The 22101-nt window shown below is 42.8% G+C and overlaps 2 protein-coding genes across 3 annotated transcripts in view; both read left to right on the top strand.

Moving 5' to 3' along the window:
* Positions 1-6447, top strand: part of LOC127645810 (myomegalin-like) — a 106717-nt gene extending 100270 nt beyond the window's left edge. For both annotated transcript variants that reach the window (XM_052129488.1, XM_052129487.1), the window contains exon 9: positions 2024-6447. In XM_052129488.1, coding sequence (XP_051985448.1) covers positions 2024-2179 — 156 coding nt within the window. In that variant the 3' untranslated portion in view covers positions 2180-6447. The remainder of the gene's footprint in view (positions 1-2023) is intronic.
* Positions 6448-7592: 1145 nt separating this feature from the next.
* LOC127645045 (myomegalin-like) overlaps positions 7593-22101 on the top strand; it is a 123153-nt gene continuing 108644 nt past the window's right edge. The window contains exons 1-6 of the mRNA XM_052128560.1: positions 7593-9750; positions 18116-18337; positions 19359-19478; positions 19889-19978; positions 20086-20286; positions 21665-21823. Of these exons, the coding sequence (XP_051984520.1) occupies positions 8596-9750; positions 18116-18337; positions 19359-19478; positions 19889-19978; positions 20086-20286; positions 21665-21823 (1947 nt within the window). The 5' untranslated portion in view covers positions 7593-8595. The remainder of the gene's footprint in view (positions 9751-18115; positions 18338-19358; positions 19479-19888; positions 19979-20085; positions 20287-21664; positions 21824-22101) is intronic.

Raw genomic sequence — 22101 nt, 5'->3', positions numbered from 1 at the left:
GTGAGCTCTGGGCAGAGGAGGGTGGCTTTCTCTGCGTCGTGCATCTCTGTGAAAGTTAGCCAAATATGCCGGTCCAGAACCACCAGGCTGCTCAGCGCTGTGCCAATGGCTGAGCGGTAGCTTTTGTGGCTCACAGCGCCAAATCTGAAGCAGTGCAGATCTCTCTGAACAGCTCTAGATCGGGGCCTTGCTCATCCATTTGTTTGAGGAGCTTAGATTGAAAAACCTTGAGTACCAACATGTTGTGGAGTGCTGAACCAGCTTGACCTGCTGCTTTATAAGCTCCTCTAGTCAGTGCGGACTTCAGTCAACACGTGGGCAGGATTTCCATCTAATGGCAGTATTATGGCAGAGGTGAGCTGTGACTGCCTGTTCCACCGGGGAAAGCTTTAAGTAGCCTTTTTCCTCAATGTGGTCCACTTTAGTGTGGATGGCAGCATCTCTGACCTGAGTGCATGAAAATTAAGACATGGAAGGTCTTTGTGAGCTGCATGTGGACTTCATGAAAGACTGGTGCGCTTCTCCAGACCACGTTCTGTTGACGACAGCCGGTTTACAAAACCCATTCATCCAGGCAAGACTTTTCTTGCTGTTCTGGACCACTGAAGACCGAGCTCTTAAACCACTCTCTCTCTCGAGAGAGAGAGAATGCAAAGATGCTCCTTGTCCATGGGGTGTGCACGTTCTTCACCCTCGCTGGGGGAACAGGCGGCCATATTCTCCGTGAACCACTCGCCTGAAGCTGCGAGTGACACAGCATCATCCCCATTGTCAGAGCCACCACTTCAATAGAGGGCTGGAGCTTATTACATGCATATTTGCGTGCAGGTGGCACAAGATCCTCCTCTAACTCTTCCAGCTCAACCTTACTGCCCCTCCATGCCGCCTCATGTAGTCCCTCAGGACTTAACACAGAAGAGGTGGGTGGGAGGGCACGAGAGGCTGTATCTTCCCTCAGATCCAAGAGCACAACGTCCTGAGATTCATACCCTCGCAGTGAGGGCAGTCTGTCTCCATGAGAGCTGCTTGTGCGTGGGCGTGGCCCAGGTAGTGAGCACAGCTCTCGTGCTTATTAGATGACGGGATGTACCGTTCGCATAGGAAACACTTGCAGAACGACATCTTTAAAAAGTCTTGTATCAAGGGGCTCTTTAGTTAATATAGTGTATATAGAAACTTTACAGTAACTCCAGCCAGACTATCACACCTGGAGTCGTGAGTTTGAGTCCAGAGCGTGCTGAATGACTCCAGTCAGGTCTCCTTAGCAACCAAATTGGCCCGGTTGCTAGGGAGGGTAGAGTCACATGGGGTAACCTCCTCATGGTCGCTATAATGTGGTTCTCGCTCTCGGTGGGGCGTGTGGTGAGTTGTGCGTGGATGCCACGGAGATTAGCGTGAAGCCTCCACACGCGCTACGTCTCCATGGTAATGCGCTCAAGAAGTCACGTGATCAGATGCGCAGATTGACGGTCTCAGACGTGGAGGCAACTGAGATTTGTCCTCCACCACCCGGATTGAGGCGAGTCACTACACCACCACGAGGACTTAGAGCACATTGGGAATTGGGCGTTACACATTGGGAGAAAAAAATAAATAAATATACTTTCACCACAAATTGTCATTACTGTAATGTGAATAAAATGACCTATTATTTAAATTGTAAAGTATTTATACATCATGGAGTATCAGTTGTACTGGCTTCAATTTATGCTGATTTACGTGAAAAGATAAACATTGGATTATTGTATTTTTCACTGTATTACACTAATGGGCATTTGGTGTGAAATATGTTGAATTGTCATGAAGATTATGGCACAACATCTTGGTCCTAAAAATAGGCTTCATTTTATTTATGGAAAATGTAATTTCATATATTTTTTTTCTTTTGATTTGTTGGTGAAGTATGAGCTGAAATTGTTTGATTGAGATGTATTCAAGAGCATGATGTGATCTCTGTGTTAGTGTAGTGAATGAACACATTCATGTTAACATGGTTGTGATGAGTTTTCTTTCTTTTGTGTAGTTTTATCAAGATGAGTTGAGTCGCGAGAGACTAAGAGTGCAACAAGAGATGCAGGTAAGAGAGACAGTGTCAATAACACTTATTTATAGAGCACAATTAAAACAACATCTGTTGACCAATGTGTATAAGTGTGTGTGTTTGTGTGCGTGTGTATAAGTGTGTGTGAGTGTGTGTGCGTGTGTATAAGTGTGTGTGTGTATGTATGAGTGTGTGTGAGAGAGTGTGTGTGTGTGTGTGTGTGTGTGTGTGTGTATGTATTGGTGGGGAGCGGTAGTGTAGTGAACCTGGCGACCTGAGTTCGATTCCCGCTCATAGCCAACACCAGTGACGAATATCTGAACCGGTCCCGGGCCTCCCCTAGGTCGACTCAGCCTAAAATGAGTACCTGGTGCGGTGTGTAAACATTGCCACTGGGGAGACAAAAGGCGGTCGGGCGTGGTGCTGGCCACCCACCCCCTCGTGTACCGTTCCGGCCTTCATAGGTGCTCGCTAACAGCACTTGCCCCTACAGTCTGTTAAGGCTAAATGGGGGATCTTTGTCTTTGTGTGTGTGTGTGTGTGTGTGTGTGTGTGTGTGTGTGTGTGTGTGTGTGTGTGTGTGTGTGTGTGAGTGTGAGCGTGTATTTATCACTTTGTGCGGACCAAATGTCCCCATAATGATTGTAAAACCCAACATTTTTTACCTTGTGGGGACATTTTGTCGGTCCTCATAAGGAAAACAGCTTATAAATCATACTAAATTATGTTTTTAAAATGTTTTAAATTCATAAAGTTTTCTGTGAGGGTTAGGTTTAGGGGTAGGGTTAGGTTTAGGGGATAGAATATAAAGTTTGTACAGTATAAAAACCATTATATCTATGGAAAGTCCCCATAAAACATGGAAACACAACACGAGTGTGTGTGTGTGTGAGATGTACAGTGTCAGTGCGCCCTCTGCTGGACACGAGAGAGAGAGAGAGAGAGAGAGAGAGAGAGAGAGAGAGAGAGAGAGAGAGAGAGAGAGAGAGAGAGAGAGAGAGAGATTCCTAATGTGAATATTCATATTAGGAAATAACCAAATAACACACTCATCACACTGCAATTATCTAGAGCTAATAATCACTTCCACTGGAAACTTCAACTCTGCAGTGAATGAACTGAGAGATAAAGCTCACAGGCACTTCTGTGCCATAAAATGACAATATCCTATAGAGATACTTGTCAGAATTTGGTTAAAAATGTTAGAATCAGCGATTGAGCTGATTGCCCTGTATGGCAGTGACGTGTGGGGTCCACTGTTAATCCAATTCAAGAATTCATCAAATGCAGAATACCTGCACACAACAAATAACACAAGCAAGGCAGAATTAGGCAAATATACACTAATTACACAATACAAAAATGGACAATCAAATTCTGGAAACATGTAAAACTCAGTGACTCCCTCTTATAAAGTCCTGCATTACCAAGAGCTGAACAAAGAAACCAATCTTTTGTCTCAGCTGGTCTGGAGCTTCACCAACATCTACTAACCCTCATCACACTGGAGACCTGGACCAAAACAATACTGCTAAACTAATTAGATACAGACAAATTACAGCACAAATGAAGCATAATTATATCACTTATTGGGAAACTCAAACACAACAACAGAGCAAAATGCAATGCTGTCTGGCCCTAAAAAGGGATTACACCATGGCACAGTGACAGACAAAAAACTGAGAGCTTGACAAGGTACAGACTCAGTGAACACACCCTCACTATAGAAACGGGCAGACACAGGAAGAAAGGTTGTGTCCACACTGTAATTCACAGCACATTGGATCTTTTAACAAACACTGAAAAAACTGCCCTTCTTCTTAGGAGAACACAAGAACTGCTGTGTGATAGCAGCACAATATGTGTGTGAGAGACAGTGAGACTGTCTCCATCATATTTTACTGTGGCTCTTCCTTATAGTTCCTTATCTGTCACTCACTCGATGTTGTGTCGATGAAGTGACACTAGGGGTCACTCTTGGGAGCCTGAGACACCTCTGATCTTTGATAAAAGGCCAATGGGAATTGGCGAGTGGTATTTGCATCCCACTCCTCCCAGCATCCGGGTATAAAGGAGCTTGCGTGTGAGCCGCTCATTCAGATTTTTTTTCTTCGGAGTCGAGCGGTCGATGTTCACTGAGCTGAATTTCCCACGACTTCCCATTCACCTCTGCTGGATTCCTGATGGTGCATTACAGTGGCTTTCTCCCCCCTCTGCACTGGTTCCCTTGCATCTTCACGAAGGTCGCAGAGGCAGCCCTTGCCCTGTTAAGGGAAGTGGGCAATCGCATCCTCAACTATCTCGACGACTGGCTAATTAGCTCACTCTCGAGATCATGCACCTCAGCCTGCTAGTGCTTCAGGCCATCTGGGAAAAGAGCAAGCTCCTCCCGGTTCAGAGCGTCTCTTTTCTCGACTTGGAGTTGCACGAACGAGCGTGCACAGTCGATGCTGACCTGTTTGAAGGAGTTCAGACTGAAAACAGCTGTTCCACTGAAACTGTTTCAGAGGCTCCTGGGGCATATGGCATCCTCATCGGTGGCCACACCACTCGGGTTGATGCATATGAGACCGCTTCAGCACTGGCTCCAGACTCGAGTCCCGAGATGGGCATGGTGCCGCGGCACTCACCGCGTGGCCATCACGCCGGTGTGTCACCGCCCCTTCAGCCCTTGGACCGAACTCACATTTCTATGGGCAGGTGTTCCCCTAGAGCAGGTCTCCAGGCGCGTCGTGGTTACGACGGACACCTCCAAGACGGGCTGAGGCACTGTATGCAACGGGCGCGCAGCTGCCAGCTCCTGGATGGGCCCGTGGCTATGTTGGCACATCAACTGCCTTGAGTTGTTGGCAATACTGCTCAAGGTTCCGGCCCTTGATCCAGGGCAAGCATGTGTTGGCACGGACAGACAACACGACAACGGTAGCCTACATCAACCGTCAAGGTGGTTTACACTCCAGTTGTATGTCACAAGTTAAGGCACTCTCTTTAAAGACTGCCCTCCTGACTGCACTCACTTCCATCAAGACGGTAGGTGACCTGCAAGCATTCTCTATCAGCGAAGCGTGCCTGGAGTTCGGTCCGGGCTACTCTCATGTGCTCAAGGTTCCCACAACCCCATTCAGGGATCAGGAGGTGAACCTGCAAGCGCTGCCCCAGGAGGAGGCAGACACAGCCTTGACGTTGCTGTGTCTGGTGCACGCTTTAAGCATCTATTTGGATCGCATGCAGAGCTTCAGAGTCTCTGAGGTGCTCTTTATCTGTTTTGGTGGATAGCAGAAAGGAAGCGCTGTCTCCAAGCAGAGGATCACCCACTGGATCATTGACGCCATAGCTATGGCATACTACGCCCAGCACGTGCCGCCTCCCGCAGGGCTATGAGCCTATTCTACCAGGAGTATGGCGGCCTCCTGGGCCCTGACCAGTGGCGCTTCTCTAACAGACATTTGCAGAGCAGCGTGCTGGGCAACACCCAACAACTTTGCGAGGATCTACAATCTCCTGGTTGAGCCGGATTCATCCTGTTTCTTGGGAGGAACGAACAGATAAGTCCGGGACAGTCGGTCGTGTGCACAAGAGCTGAAGACTTGTGCTGTTGACTCCCAGTAGTGTTCACAAAATGTGTTCCCTGGATGACTTCCTCCTAGCCCTCTGCTCCAGTCACCATGTTTGTAGAAACTCCTCCCCCAATGGGTAGGACCTACCATGGGACTTCTCCACATGATATACTTCCGACAATGCTCAACAAGACCATGTGACATATTTCCACCTGGTTACTTCTGTAACCTCCGTACCCTGATGGAGGGAACGAGACATTGTGTCCCTCTTGCCACAACGCTGGACTACCTGCTGAAATGGCCGGGACCTTCTCTCTCAGTTCCTCAGCACAAAACCCGAATGAGCGGTTTGCACGCCAGCTCCTTTATACCCGTATGTTCGGGGGAGTGGCATGCATATACCACTCGCCAATTCCCATTGGCCTTTTATCAAAGATAAGAGTCTCTTTCCCTCCATCAGGGTTGACTCAGCCTAAAATGAGTACCTGGTGCGGTGTGTAAAACATCGCCACTGGGGAGACAAAGGCGGTCGGGTGTGGTGCTGGTCACCCACCCCCTCGTGTACCGTTCCGGCCTTCATAGCTGCTCGCTAACAGCACTTGCCCCTACAGTCTGTTAAGGCTAAATGGGGGATCTGTGTGTGTGTGTGTGTGTGCATTTGAAATGATAAATGATTGTGATGTGATATGCAAACACAGGATGTGACAGGAAGAACTTTTCTCATTGCTGTCATTACACACACACACACACACAGTTATTGTATAGAGACGCAGTAGAAACTCGAGTTATATAATGCCTATTTTCTGTTATTATCAGTTGCCATACGAGTCTGTTCATAACATCCAGGTTTTCATGTTAGGTTTAACAAATGTTCAAGGTTTGACCATCACACAAATTGTATGTGTGAGTGTATGTTAACATAAGTGTGTGTGTGCTAGTACATGCATGAGTGACTGGTCGTGTGTGTGTTAAATAGGTCATGGCAGTCTGAAAATTCAGGGTTCAAGATCTACAGACATGTAATCTGGATTTAATGAGTCCTGACAGTTTAGATTTATTCTACAGTATCTGATGTCTTACACATGTATATTATAAATAGATCATTTATTATAAATCTGTAGAATTTGATGTGGCTATTTTTGTTAATTAATGAAATGACTCCATGGTTTAAATTATCTGTCAGGACAGTCTGCGGCTGGTTCCCATGGTAAAATATGGTGCATTGTGGGACTGTTAAAGGCACATGTCTAAATATAAAAATAGAGCTGAATTATTGATTCAGTGTGTGTTTTATGTGAAAACATTAAACGAAAATCCAATCACAATGGATGCCTTTCAGAAGAGATGTTTACCTGCTGGCCGAATCAGAGCACAGTGATTTTATTGTGTACGGTGATTTCAAAGCAAACAAACCCTTCAAATGCTGCTCGTCTTCTAAGGGAACAAGAGAGAGTTTTACAGATGTGGTCTCTATTGTGTGTGTGTGTGTGTGTGTGTGTGTGTTTAATTCTCACTAAACAGGTTTCAGTATCTGTATGATTGTATGACTTTGTTGTTTTGCAGTTGGTTGCATGTTTACAGTTATCTACATGACATGTTGGTTTCACTGTATTAGTGAGATCATATATCATGCTAAATGAATATTTACTATACCCCTTAACGTCTCACTACAGATATTATATTATTATGTAAACGACATAATGACAGCATGATACTGATGAATGAAACATGAACATGATGATGTACAGTTCCCTGAGCTGTATTATAATCCGGGGTTAATGTTTCATGGATATGTTTATCATTGGGAAATGAGAATAAACGTGTCTTCATCATCAGTGTGACATTAGACACGCGTCACTTCACCTGCTCGAGCTGATAAACACGAAGGGGCGCGAGGAGAAACAGATCCGCGTCACGTCACTGTACACGCGTCATCAGCGTGAATATACTCACGTTATCATGTTGTTTCACAGAATAATCCGTGCTTGGCTTTTTTACTTTTATTCGACTTTGATTGATCCCAGCAGAACACATGATGATGATGATCCTCCCCTGCTCTGTGAGATGGTACACACCCGCTGCAGGTTTCGCGGCATCGCTTCCTTTTATCTCGTGTTTAAATCGGAAGTAGATGACGCGAGCGCACTGATACAATGTCACAAAGTGACTGAATGATACAATCAAACATGAATCCGCGGGATAAACGGACTGCAGGCTGGAGTTGACATCAGTCACCGGTGAATCCGCGCGTCGCGTGACAGAAGACGCTTTCCCCGCAGCTCGAGCTGTGAAACACGAAACAGACTGAAGCGCGCGAGCAGCGGGACAGACGCATCATTCGTGCTCGTTTTTATTTCGGCTGTATCGGAATGTCTGCCGGGATTCAGAGGAGGAAATATTGAACACGCAGCGCTGCATCACCGCGACGAACCGCGTGGATTCATGTTCTGCATATCTAATGCACATGTTCATTTAGGAAAACACCCCACAGGTCTTCAGAGGATCAAGCTGTTTTTAACTTTATTTTAGCTATGAACTATTCTATTCGAATATATTTATTTTGCGAGCATATTGTGGAATATTTTAAATGTAAATCTTCCAATGAGCTTGATCTTAAATTATCCACAAGGATTAAGCTACATTTATTTTTTAGGGTTAGTTTGCGTGTACATGTAAAAATGTGCAATTTATAATTTTTTTATTAAAGTTCAAATTATTATTATTATTATTATTATTATTATTATTTTTGCTCAATATGGACAGCGGTTTGTTTTTGTTATTGCTCAGAATTTAATCAGTAAGGAGTTAATGGTGTATAAATGCTTTTTTTGGTCAACTTTATGTAATCCAGTAGTTTGGTGATTTTACCAAAAAGTGTAAACAGGAGAATTTTTAGGAAACCTTTTTGAAAACAGTCAGATATGTTGTAATTATATTTGTTGACGCTAGTGGTGCAGAAATAATTGGCTGCAGTTTTCTTTTGAAGCTGTTTAAAACATGAAGGAAGTGTGTCGCATCTGTGCGCGTGAGCTGTGCGGTAACCAGCGGCGATGGATCTTTCATCCGGCCAGCAAACTGAACCTGCAGGTGCTGCTGTCTCATGCGCTCCGCTGCGACTTACAGCGGGACGGCCGCTGCGAATTTGTCTGCAGCAAGTGCGTGTTTATGCTGGACCGGATGTACCGCTTCGACACGGTGATCGCGCGCGTGGAGGCGCTGTCCATCGAGCGTCTGCACAGACTCCTGCAGGAGAAAGAGCGCTTGCGACAGTGCATCAGCGCACTCTATCGCAAAAACAATCCCCATGCGGTGTCCGAGACAAGCACGTCCTGCACGGTTGACTCGTCCGGCCTGCGTGATGTTCAGTATTGCACGCTACTGCAGGACAATCTGATGTACTGCATGTACGAGTCGTGGGCGGAGGACGAGGATCAGACGCTGGAGTTTCCCCACAATCCTCAGTGTCACGCGTCAGAGGCGTCCTCGTCGTCTTGGCTCCACTCACGCAGGTGTCGAGGCTGCAGCACTTTACGTGTTCTTGACTCCGACTATGAGGCCGTTTGCAAGGTGCCCAGGAAGGTCGTGAGAAGCAGTTCCTGTGGCCCGTCCACACGTTATTCGGCGAGCAGCGCAGGGAGCCTGTGCGGGGAGGAGCAGACTGCCACCTCAGCCACGCTGGTGCCAGAGAGACAGCGAACGGTGTCAAGGTCGTCTGACGGAGATCGGACTCTCCGAGACCACGAGATCTCGAGCGCCTCTGTGGAATCTCTGGAGAAAACTCTCGACGTGTCGCCCAGCAAACTTCTGAAGAACGATGAAGTGGACGGCAGCAGCTTGGACTCTGAGGAGCATCTCGGAGCTTCATCAAAGCTGTCGCTGGCTCTGTCGCTGCTGCAGAACTGTGTGTACAAGCCCGTTCAGAGTCGGCGAGGCAGTAAACTCCCTGTTCTCATAAAGTGTGGCTTTTCCAATGGAGGCAGTAAGTTGGACAATCCAGAACAGGTCCTGTTTGATGGGGTGAACTGTACGCTCATAGAGCCAGAACCTCCTGGAGTTCGGCTGGATCTGGCACTGGAACTGACCCAACTTGAGGAGCTGTGGAGTGACGTTCATGAGGAGTATCTGCCCTTCTGTTTGAGGAAGGTTTCAAAGGTGAAGCATTAAAAACAGTGACCGTAAGATCTATCTTCCGGATAACGGATTAGTAACCTTTACCTCATTTACAGGGTTGGGTCAAATCTGTATGACTTGCTTCTGTGTAACACAAAAGGAGATCTTGAACAGAATTTACATTTATGCACTTGGCAGTCTGGGCTTAATTACAGAGCCCTTATTACAGGGACAATCCCCCCCAGAGAATCCTGGAGTTCAGCGCTTGCTCAATGATGGTTGCTGTAGGGATCAAACCAGCAACCTTCTGATTACCAGTTCTGTGCTTTAGCCCACTACACCACCACCACTCCATAATATAGGAGCTGAAATCAATATTCTTCCTGACATCTCCTTTTGTGTTCCACTGAAGGAGGTCAAACAGGTTTGGAACGGCATCAGGATGAGTAAATGATGACAAATTTGTCATTTTCTTTGCTTTCAGAGACCACCAGGGTCTGTTTTTGCTCTTACTCGCTGAATAAATAACTTTCTGAATCATCAACAGCCTGATGAGGCCCAAAACAAGATTGTGAAATCAGTGCTGCTTGTGTTTGCTGATGAAGCAGCTGTGATGTCTCGGAAAAGTTTAAACACCTCATCTGACTTCAACAGGTTTTGGAGCCTTAAACATGCCCAGTGAAGGTGTGCGTGTGATTAGTGTTGTAATCGATTCTAGTGTCACTGAGTCTTCGAGTGTGTGTGTGTGTGTGTGTGTTGGCATCGATACAGCATCAGTCACAGTGATCACAGATGCCTGGTAAAGATTTTCAGAAGAATAGAGCACACCGGTCATATGGTGCTTTTATGGTGCGTTTGGAGCTTGACAGACTTTGGTCACTTCGAACTGTTATATGGAAAAGAGCTGCATAAAGATTCTTCAATATTCTCCTTTAGCGTTCCACAGAAGTCATACATCAGGGTTTAGCACATGCGGTTCTGCTTGAAATCGGAGGTGAATAAGAATCAATACAAGCTGCTTCCTTTCAAAACCTTAAAGGGTTGTGCAGCCTGTGGCTGCTCTATTTTCAGAGACAGGAAGTGAATGAAGCCGCTGTTACAGTCGCACCATCATCAGATCACTGATGTTTGTTGTGTCTCTCTTTTACACTCGCTGTGATTCTCGCTGAATTCTCCCTGTTTTACCCAAAGCTGAAGATCACACTCAGTTAAATAGGTTAACATTGAAATCATGGTGGCACCACCATTGGCCTAGATATCTCTTCAAGCCCTGAAGGCAGAACACACACACACACACACACACACACACGTCTGACCTCTATTCATTACCGTTAAAGGACTTCAGATGCTGCAGAATGATTGTGAAGACAGATGCAGTCATGTGACACACAGTACATCATGTCAAACCAGCTTCAGGTCATTTACTGAATGTATGTTCATGTTGAGTGATCAATGAATGGGTTTACATTAGGGATGTGCACGAGGAGCTGAATACTCAAGTATTCGTTCTGCAATAAAAATATTATTGGAATTTGGCACAGTTGTGTTTTGGTGTCATATATACAGTGAGATGTGAAATCCTGAACGCACACAGTGAAACAGGCCGTTATAACAGTAGTACACTTTACTCTCGTATACGTGCAGCTCGTCAGAAAGCAGCGTCCCCATAGCAACTTCTGCATCAGCACAAGAAAACTGCATGTACATGAGATTCGTAATCTGCGGGTCATTCTCTGATATTAATGCTTCATGTGTGTTTTGCGTACAGGAACACATTTATGACCGAACTCTGATCAAAGGAAAACCGTTTTTACATTTACATGATCTTATTAATCTGTGCTTCAGAACGATTATGTAAACATGCTCGGACTGTCGGCCGATATTATCATTTTTAATTGATCATATCGGTCTCAATCGACTGATATTTGAAGCAGAGAATTTCATGTTTTTAACCGTAAACTCTTTCAATGCCGTTTCTTTCACGTCTTTTCAGTTGTTCCATGAAACGTCTGATTGTACTTGAAACAATTCTAGATCGACACTTCCTGTTCTAAAACAGATTCTAGAATATAGTTGTGTAATTTTATTAGCTGTCAGTATTGTCCAGAGATTTCTATATTTGTGTACCGCTAATGTTTATCATAACATGTATTTAACGGTTCAAACTGATGAAGAAACACACGTGATCTTTCCCATCGTTTCTTTGAGCTGATACTGACTGTCTCTGCGGTCTGAAATACACACTTGTGTACTCTGAATACTGTGTATACTCTGATTCACTACAGCACTATTTTTTTTACTATTATATGATCAGACTGACAGAATTGGAGTTTATTATTTAATTTTTTAATGCAAAATTGTATTAAAAATGTAAAATAACATTATTTATTAAGATGACTGCACAGCGCATAACAATTTAAATATGTATTATATTGAGGTCATGTGACAACAATGAATCGTACTGCTGATTGAAACATTTATTGTTGCGTGTATACAGGGTTAGTGTTCTACTGTGTGATTGTGTTCAGATGGGTTAGTTTAGATGTTAGGTTAGGGTTAGTTTAGATGTTAGGTTAGTTTAGATGTTAGGTTAGGGTTAGTTTAGATGTTAGGGTTAGGTTAGATGTTAGGGTTAGTTTAGATGTTAGGGTTAGTTTAGATATTAGGTTAGGTTAGATGTTAGGGTTAGTTTAGATATTAGGTTAGGTTAGATGTTAGGGTTAGTTTAGATATTAGGTTAGGTTAGGGTTAGGTTAGCTGTTAGGTTAGGTTAGATGTTAGGGTTTGTGTTCTAGTGTGTGATTGTGTTCAGATGGGTTAGTTTAGATGTTAGGTTAGTTTAGATGTTAGGTTAGGGTTAGTTTAGATGTTAGGGTTAGTTTAGATATTAGGTTAGGTTAGATTTTAGGGTTAGTTTAGATATTAGGTTAGGTTAGATGTTAGGGTTAGGTTAGATGTTAGGGTTAGTTTAGATGTTAGGGTTAGCTTAGATATTAGGTTAGGTTAGATGTTATGGTTAGTTTAGATATTAGGTTAGGTTAGATGTTAGGGTTAGTTTAGATATTAGGTTAGGTTAGGGTTAGGTTAGCTGTTAGGTTAGGTTAGATGTTAGGGTTTGTGTTCTAGTGTGTGATTGTGTTCAGATGGGTTAGTTTAGATGTTAGGTTTGAGTTAGTTTAGATGTTAGATTAGGTTAGATGTTAGGGTTAGGTTAGATGTTAGGGTTAGTTTAGATGTTAGATTAGGTTAGATGTTAGGTTAGGTTAGATGTTAGGATTTGTGTTCTAGTGTGTGATTGTGTTCAGATGGGTTAGTTTAGCTGTTAGGTTAGTTTAGATGTTAGGTTAGGGTTAGTTTAGATGTTAGGGTTAGTTTAGATATTAGGGTTAGGTTAGCTGTTAGGTTAGATGTTAGGGTTTGTGTTCTAGTGTGTGATTGTGTTCAGATGGGTTAGTTTAGATGTTAGGTTAGTTTAGATGTTAGGTTAGGGTTAGTTTAGATGTTAGGGTTAGTTTAGATATTAGGGTTAGGTTAGCTGTTAGGTTAGATGTTAGGGTTTGTGTTCTAGTGTGTGATTGTGTTTAGATGTTAGGTTAGTTTAGATGTTAGGTTAGGGTTAGTTTAGATGTTAGGGTTAGGTTAGCTGTTAGGTTAGGTTAGAAGTTAGGGTTTGTGTTCTAGTGTGTGATTGTGTTTAGATGTTAGGTTAGTTTAGATGTTAGGTTAGGGTTAGTTTAGATGTTAGGGTTAGTTTAGATATTAGGTTAGTTTAGATGTTAGGTTAGGGTTAGTTTAGATGTTAGGGTTAGGTTAGATGTTAGGGTTATTTTAGATGTTAGGGTTAGTTTAGATATTAGGGTTAGTTTAGATGTTAGGGTTTGTGTTCTAATGTGTGATTGTGTTCAGATGGGTTAGTTTAGATGTTAGGGTTAGTTTAGATGTTAGGTTAGGTTTAGTTTAGATGTTTGGGTTAGGGTTAGTTTAGATGTTAGGTTAGGGTTAGTTTAGATGTTAGGGTTAGTTTAGATGTTAGGTTAGGTTTAGTTTAGATGTTTGGGTTAGGGTTAGTTTAGATGTTAGGTTAGGGTTAGTTTAGAAGTTAGGTTAGTTTAGATGTTAGGGTTAGTTTAGATGTTAGGTTAGGGTTAGTTTAGAAGTTAGGTTAGTTTAGAAGTTAGGTTAGGGTTAGTTTAGATGTGAGGGTTAGGTTAGATGTTAGGTTTGGGTTAGTTTAGATGTTTGGGTTAGTTTAGATGTTAGGGTTAGTTTAGATGTTAGGTTAGTGTAGATATTTGGTTAGGGTTAGTTTAGAAGTTAGGTTAATTTAGATGTTAGGTTAGGGTTAGTTTAGATGTGAGGGTTAGGTTAGATGTTAGGTTAGGGTTAGGTTAGATGTTAGGTTTGGGTTAGTTTAGATGTTTGGGTTAGTTTAGATGTTAGGGTTAGTTTAGATGTTAGGTTAGGGTTAGTTTAGATGTTAGGATTTGTTTAGATGTTAGGTTTGGGTTAGTTTAGATGTTATGTTTGGGTTAGGTAAGATGTTTGGGTTAGGTAAGATGTTAGGGTTAGTTTAGATGTTAGGTTAGGGTTAGTTTAGATGTTAGGTTTGGGTTAGTTTAGATGTTATGTTTGGGTTAGGTTAGATGTTAGGGTTAGTTTAGATGTTAAGGTTAGTTTAGATGTTAGGTTAGGGTTAGTTTAGAAGTTAGGTTAGTTTAGATGTTAGGTTAGGGTTAGTTTAGATGTTAGGGTTAGGTTAGATGTTAGGTTAGGGTTAGTTTAGATGTTAGGGTTAGATGTTAGGTTCGGGTTAGTTTAGATGTTAGGTTAGGGTTAGTTTAGATGTTATGGTTAGTTTAGATGTTAGTTTAGATATTAGGTTAAGTTTAGTTTAGATGTTAGGTTAGGGTTAGTTTAGAAGTTAGGTTTGTTTAGATGTTAGGTTAGGGTTAGGTTAGCTGTTAGGTTAGGTTAGATGTTAGGGTTTGTGTTCTAGTGTGTGATTGTGTTCAGATGGTTTAGTTTAGATGTTTGGTTAGGGTTAGTTTAGAAGTTAGGTTAGTTTATATGTTAGGTTAGGGTTAGTTTAGATGTTAGGGTTAGGTTAGATGTTAGGTTAGGGTTAGTTTAGATGTTAGGGTTAGATGTTAGGTTAGGGTTAGTTTAGATGTTAGGGTTAGTTTAGATGTTAGGTTAGTTTAGATGTTAGGTTAGGGTTAGTTTAGATGTTAGGGTTAGGTTAGCTGTTAGGTTAGGTTAGATGTTAGGGTTAGGTAGGGTTAGTGTTCTAGTGTGTGATTGTGTTCAGATGGTTTAATTTAGATATTAGGTTAAGGTTAGTTTAGATGTTAGGGTTAGTTTAGATGTTAGGGTTTGTGTTCTAGTGTGTGATTGTGTTCAGATGGTTTAGTTTAGATGTTAGGTTTGAGTTAGTTTAGATGTTAGGGTTAGTTTAGATGTTAGGTTAGGGTTAGTTTAGATGTTAGGGTTAGGTTAGATGTTAGGGTTTGTGTTCTAGTGTGTGATTGTGTTCATATGGTTTAGTTTAGATGTTAGGTTAGGGTTAGTTTAGATGTTAGGGTTAGGTTAGATGTTAGGTTAGGGTTAGTTTAGATGTTAGGTTAGGGTTAGTTTAGATGTTAGGGTTAGGTTAGATGTTAGGGTTAGTTTAGATGTTAGGGTTAGGTTAGATGTTAGGGTTAGTTTAGATGTTAGGGTTAGGTTAGCTGTTAGGTTAGGTTAGATGTTAGGGTTAGGTAGGGTTAGGGTTAGTGTTCTAGTATGTGATTGTGTTCAGATGGTTTAATTTAGATATTAGGTTAGGGTTAGTTTAGATGTTAGGGTTTGTGTTCTAGTGTGTGATTGTGTTCAGATGGTTTAGTTTAGATGTTAGGTTAGGGTTAGTTTAGATGTTAGGGTTAGGTTAGATGTTAGGGTTAGTTTAGATGTTAGGGTTAGCTGTTAGGTTAGGTTAGATGTTAGGGTTTGTGTTCTAGTGTGTGATTGTGTTCAGATGGTTTAGTTTAGATATTAGGTTAGGGTTAGTTTAGATGTTAGGGTTAGGTTAGCTGTTAGGGTTAGGTAGGGTTAGGGTTAGGGTTAGTGTTCTAGTGTGTGATTGTGTTCAGATGGTTTAGTTTAGATGTTAGGTTAGGGTTAGTTTAGATGTTTGGGTTAGTTTAGATGTTAGGGTTAGGTTAGATGTTAGGGTTAGTTTAGATGTTAGGGTTAGGTTAGATGTTAGGGTTAGGTTAGATGTTAGAGTTAGGTTAGCTGTTAGGTTAGGTTAGATGTTAGGGTTTGTGTTCTAGTGTGTGATTGTGTTCAGATGGTTTAGTTTAGATATTAGGTTAGGGTTAGTTTAGATGTTAGGGTTAGGTTAGATGTTAGGGTTTGTGTTCTAGTGTGTGATTGTGTTCAGATGGTTTAGTTTATATGTTAGGTTAGGGTTAGTGTAGATGTTAGGGTTAGGTTAGATGTTAGGTTACTGTTAGGTTAGATGTTAGGGTTAGTTTAGATGTTAGGTAGTTTAGATGTTAGGGTTAGGTTAGCTGTTAGGTTAGGTTAGATGTTAGTGTTAGGTAGGGTTAGGGTTAGTGTTCTAGTGTGTGATTGTGTTCAGATGGTTTAATTTAGATATTCGGTTAGGGTTAGTTTAGATGTTAGGGTTTGTGTTCTAGTGTGTGATTGTGTTCAGATGGTTAATTTAGATGTTAGGTTAGGGTTAGTTTAGATGTTAGGTTAGGGTTAGGTTAGATGTTAGGGTTAGTTTAGATTTTAGGGTTAGGTTAGCTGTTAGGTTAGGTTAGATGTTAGGGTTAGTTAGATGTTAGGGTTAGCTGTTAGGTTAGGTTAGATGTTAGGGTTTGTGTTCTAGTGTGTGATTGTGTTCAGATGGTTTAGTTTAGATATTAGGTTAGGGTTAGTTTAGATGTTAGGTTAGGGTTAGTTTAGATGTTAGGTTAGGGTTAGGTTAGCTGTTAGGTTAGGTTAGATGTTAGGGTTTGTGTTCTAGTGTGTGATTGTGTTCATATGGTTTAGTTTAGATGTTAGGGTTAGGTTAGATGTTAGGGTTAGTTTAGATGTTAGGGTTAGGTTAGCTGTTAGGGTTAGTTTAGATGTTAGGGTTAGGTTAGATGTTATGGTTAGTTTAGATGTTAGGGTTAGGTTAGATGTTAGGGTTAGTTTAGATGTTAGGGTTAGGTTAGCTGTTAGGGTTAGTTTAGATGTTAGGGTTAGTTTAGATGTTAGGGTTAGGTTAGCTGTTAGGTTAGGTTAGATGTTAGGGTTAGGTTAGCTGTTAGGTTAGGTTAGATGTTAGGGTTTGTGTTCTAGTGTGTGATTGTGTTCAGATGGTTTAATTTAGATATTTTGTTAGGGTTAGTTTAGATGTTATGGTTAGGTTAGCTGTTAGGGTTAGTTTAGATGTTAGGGTTAGGTTAGATGTTAGGGTTAGTTTAGATGTTAGGGTTAGTTTAGATGTTAGGGTTAGGTTAGCTGTTAGGTTAGGTTAGATGTTAGGGTTTGTGTTCTAGTGTGTGATTGTGTTCAGATGGTTTATTTTAGATATTAGGTTAGATGTTAGGGTTAGTTTAGATGTTAGGGTTAGGTTAGCTGTTAGGTTAGGTTAGATGTTAGGGTTAGTTTAGATGTTAGGTTAGGTTAGATGTTAGGGTTAGTTTAGCTGTTAGGTTAGGTTAGATGTTAGGTTAGGTTAGATGTTAGTGGTTAGTGTTAGCTGTTATGGTTTAGTTTAGATGTTAGGGTTAGGTTAGATGTTAGGGTTAGTTTAGATGTTAGGGTTAGGTTAGCTGTTAGGGTTAGGTTAGATGTTAGGGTTAGGTTAGATGTTATGGTTAGTTTAGATGTTAGGGTTAGTGTCTAGTGTGATTGTGTCAGATGGTTAGTTTAGATATTTGTTAGGGTTAGGTTAGCTGTTAGGGTTAGTTTAGATGTTAGGGTTAGTTTAGATGTTAGGGTTAGGTTAGCTGTTAGGTTAGGTTAGATGTTAGGGTTAGGTTAGCTGTTAGGTTAGGTTAGATGTTAGGGTTTGTGTTCTAGTGTGTGATTGTGTTCAGATGGTTTATTTTAGATATTAGGTTAGATGTTAGGGTTAGTTTAGATGTTAGGGTTAGGTTAGCTGTTAGGTTAGGTTAGATGTTAGGGTTAGTTTAGATGTTAGGTTAGGTTAGATGTTAGGGTTAGTTTAGCTGTTAGGTTAGGTTAGATGTTAGGTTAGGTTAGATGTTAGGGTTAGGTTAGCTGTTAGGTTAGGTTAGATGTTAGGGTTAGTTTAGATGTTAGGTTAGGTTAGATGTTAGGGTTAGTGTTGTAGTTTGTGATGGTGTTCAGATGAACAGGTGTTTGTGTTGGACGGCGCGGTCGAGTCATTATTCCTAACCATTAGAAAACACTGATGTCATACACACAGATACACCTGCACAAAGATCAGATGACGCCTTTATTCTGCATGTGTGTGTGTGTGTTTCAGAGTCTGGTGGAGGAGCAGCAGTCGCAGCTGCAGCAGTATGAATGCGCAGCCGCTCAATGCGTCAGTGAACTGCAGAAAGCGCAGCTGCAGGTGCAGACGCTGCAGAACAAGATTCATAAGAGTGAAGCCAGCAACCAGGTACAAGAACATTTCTATCATTTACCAGCAGAATATCTGTCTCCAGTTGGTCTCAAGTGTGTATTGTCCCTCAGTTTGTGAAAACCAAGAAGAAAAAGTATTTGAATTATAAAGATGTTAGAAATCTGCATCCAGTTATCACAAACAAATGGAAAAATCCTGGAAATGCTTTGGTCTAAAATAGTGGGAACGCTGTTTCTCCGTGAGTGGAAATGATTTCTGGTGGTGTTGGAGCTCATGATACAGATGCTGTTGAAACTGCACTAGTATTGAAGCCGGAACATTCTTTTATTGCTGAAGTGTGTCATTCAATGTTACAATAGTTTCTCCCATCCCAGTTTAATGAGTCCACTATCAGTAACTGTCTGTCCAACCAATGGAAGACAGGGAGACTGTTTGAGAACACTGAAAACTGTGATTATTATTTCAGTTCTGTTTGACTTCCATTACAAGTAAAACTGAAGGGTAAGTGTGACGACTCCTGAGATATGTGTCAGTGACGAAGAATCAAACTGAACCTATCTCATGCACTGAACTACATCTCAAACAACTAAATCTGAAGCAAAGATTAAATATGTCTTTCAGTGTGTGTGTGTGTGTGTGTGTGTGTGTGTGTGTGTGTGTGTGTGTGTGTGTGTGTGTGTGTGTGTGTGTGTGTGTGTGTGTGTGTGTGTGTGTGTGTGTGTGTGTGTGTGTGTGTGTGTGTGTGTGTGTGTGTAGCGGTTAGCGTGCTGCGCTACGAACCTGGCGACCCGAGTTTGATTCCCGCTCATGGCCAACACCAGTGACGATTATCTGAACCGGTCCCGGGCCTCCCCTAGGTCGACTCAGCCTAAAATGAGTACCTGGTGCGGTGTGTAAAACATCACCACTGGGGAGACAAAGGCGGTTGGGCGTGGTGCTGGTCACACACCCCCTCGTGTACTGTTCTGGCCTTCAGAGGTGCTCGCTAACAGTACTTGCCCCTACAGTCTGTTAAGGCTAAATGGGGGATCTTTGTCTTTTTGTGTTTGCTGTTCAGGAGCTGCAGGTGAAGTTGTGTGAGATGGAAGTGGAGCTTCGGTCCATCAGACAAGCTTCTCAGAACCAAGAAAGAACGATCCAGAACCTCACAGATGACCTCAACACTAAACACACTGAGGTGCTCTAACACACACACACACACACACACTCACTCACATGCACACAACATACACAGACTCTCACACACATACATACACACACACGTAGTCAAACGCACACACACGTAGTCAAATGCACACACGTAGTCAAACGCACACACACACACACACACGTAGTGAAACGCGCACACATGTAGTCAAACGCACACACACACACACTTAGTCAAACACATGCACACACATACAAATACACGTGTAGTTAAGCACACACACGTGTAGTCAAACATACGCGCACAAACATGTAGTCAAACACACACAAGTGTAGTCACACGCGCACACACGCACTCGTGTAGTCAAACACACACCTCACCATCAACACAATCCCTTAAACGTTACTGTGTGTGTGTGTGTGTGTGTGTGTGTGTTATAGACACAGGAGTTGTATCATGTGATTGAGGATCAGAACAGCACACTGCGTAAACTCAGAGAAATGACACACAACCAGCCACAACACATACAGGTGAGTGCGCGCGCGCACACACACACACACACACACACACACACACACACACACACTTGCTGTCTGAATATCTTGTAACGTGTGTGTGTGTGTGTGTGTGTGTGTAGGCTGCAGATGGCGCCGTGGACTCGTCGCTCATGTCTTCGCAGAGTTCTCTGTTGTCGTATCAGCTGGAGTTGGAAGCGAATCGACGCGCTCACAGACTGATACAGAGACACATGGAGGATGTGACGCGCTCACGAGACCGACTGCAGGACGACCTGAATGATGTGCTGCAGCAGAGAGAGGACACACACAAACACAACCAGGTCAGACCACAAAACACACTCACACACACACACAAAACACACACACACACACACACACACACACACACACACAAAACACACACATGCACACACACACACACAAAACACACTCACACACACACAAAACACACACACAAAACACACACACAAAACACACACACAAAACACACACATGCACACACACACACACACACACACACACACACACACACACACAACACACTCACACACACACACACACACAAAACACACACACACACACACACCTGCACATTAACTCAGTCTTAACCCTTATTTAGAGTTTTGTTTTAGAGTTTAAGAATGTTTCTATTTTGTGACGCTATTTGTTGTTGTTTAGCTTAAGCAAAAGGAAGTAGCACACAGGAAGTGATGTAATAGCTGAAGTTTCTCATGGTTGATGCTGGTGTTCCTCCAATTCTGCCTAGCACTTTAATGTGGGCATTAGTTTTATGTATGGAGATGGAGGCAGTGACACGGAGAGTAATGTATATATATATACTGCTGAAGATCAGGAGAGGGAACATACAGCTGGATTTGAAGGGTTGAAGCATAAGACTGAAATACAGATGAGCATTCTTACTCCTGAAGGACACTCAACATACTCCGTTCCTCTCAGATGTGCGACACATACATACTGTATGTTCTCTAAGGTCATCTCTAACCCTAACTGCTCAAACTACCTAAAATTAACATTTGACCCAAACCCTAAACAAACAGACCCAGACAGATTTTGTTATTTGTATAGCACTTTTCACAATCATATGAAAGCAGCGTTACAGAAGGTCATGAGGTAATGATGTGAATATGAGAGGAAAACTCTCGCCCCAAACTCTCGCCCCAAACTTCCGCCTCAAACTCCCGCCTCAAACTCCCGCCTCAAACTCCCGCCTCAAACTCTCGCCCCAAACTCCCGCCCCAAACTCCCGCCTCAAACTCTCGCCCCAAACTCTCGCCCCAAACTCCCGCCCCAAACTCCCGCCTCAAACTTCCGCCTCAAACTCCCGCCCCAAACTCCCGCCTCAAACTTCCGCCTCAAACTTCCGCCCCAACCTCCCGCCCCAACCTCCCGCCCCAAACTCCTGCCCCAAACTCCTGCCCCAAACTCCTGCCCCAAACTCCCGCCCCAAACTCCTGCCCCAAACTCACACACTAGCCATCAGACAGTCCTTATTGTCTAGCCCTCACCACAGACACGCAGTGTTTACAAGATTTTAGGAAATCAATCTATCATTACAGCTGACTGTATATTAATCTGAGCTTTATAACGACTGTTTGTTAAGAGCTGATTATTGATTGTTATAATAACAGTGTTATACATGTAAACATGAAGTGTGTGTGTGTGTGTTTGTGTTCACAGGAACTGTGTAAAGCGCTTGAGCAGCTGCGGTCGGAGCTGCAGGTGAAAGTGTGTGAGCTGCGAGATCATGAGACGGACTCGCGTACAGAGATCACAAACAGAGACAAAACCATCTCACAACTGCAGCAGAGATTACGACACAAAGACACACTCATACAGGTCTCACACACACACACACACACTCATACAGGTCTCACACACACACACACACTCATACACACACACACACTCACACACACACACACACACTCATACAGGTCTCACACACACACACACACTCATACAGGTCACACACACACACTCATACACACTCATACAGGTCACACACACACACACTCATACACACTCATACAGGTCTCACACACACACACACACACTCATACAGGTCTCACACACACACACACACTCATACACACACACACTCACACACACACACA

This window comes from Xyrauchen texanus, chromosome 6 (assembly GCF_025860055.1).
Source record: "Xyrauchen texanus isolate HMW12.3.18 chromosome 6, RBS_HiC_50CHRs, whole genome shotgun sequence".
Classification (NCBI taxonomy): Eukaryota; Metazoa; Chordata; class Actinopteri; order Cypriniformes; family Catostomidae; genus Xyrauchen; species Xyrauchen texanus.
Note: the sequence above shows the minus strand (reverse complement) of the source record. Positions and strands in the feature narration are given on the sequence as shown.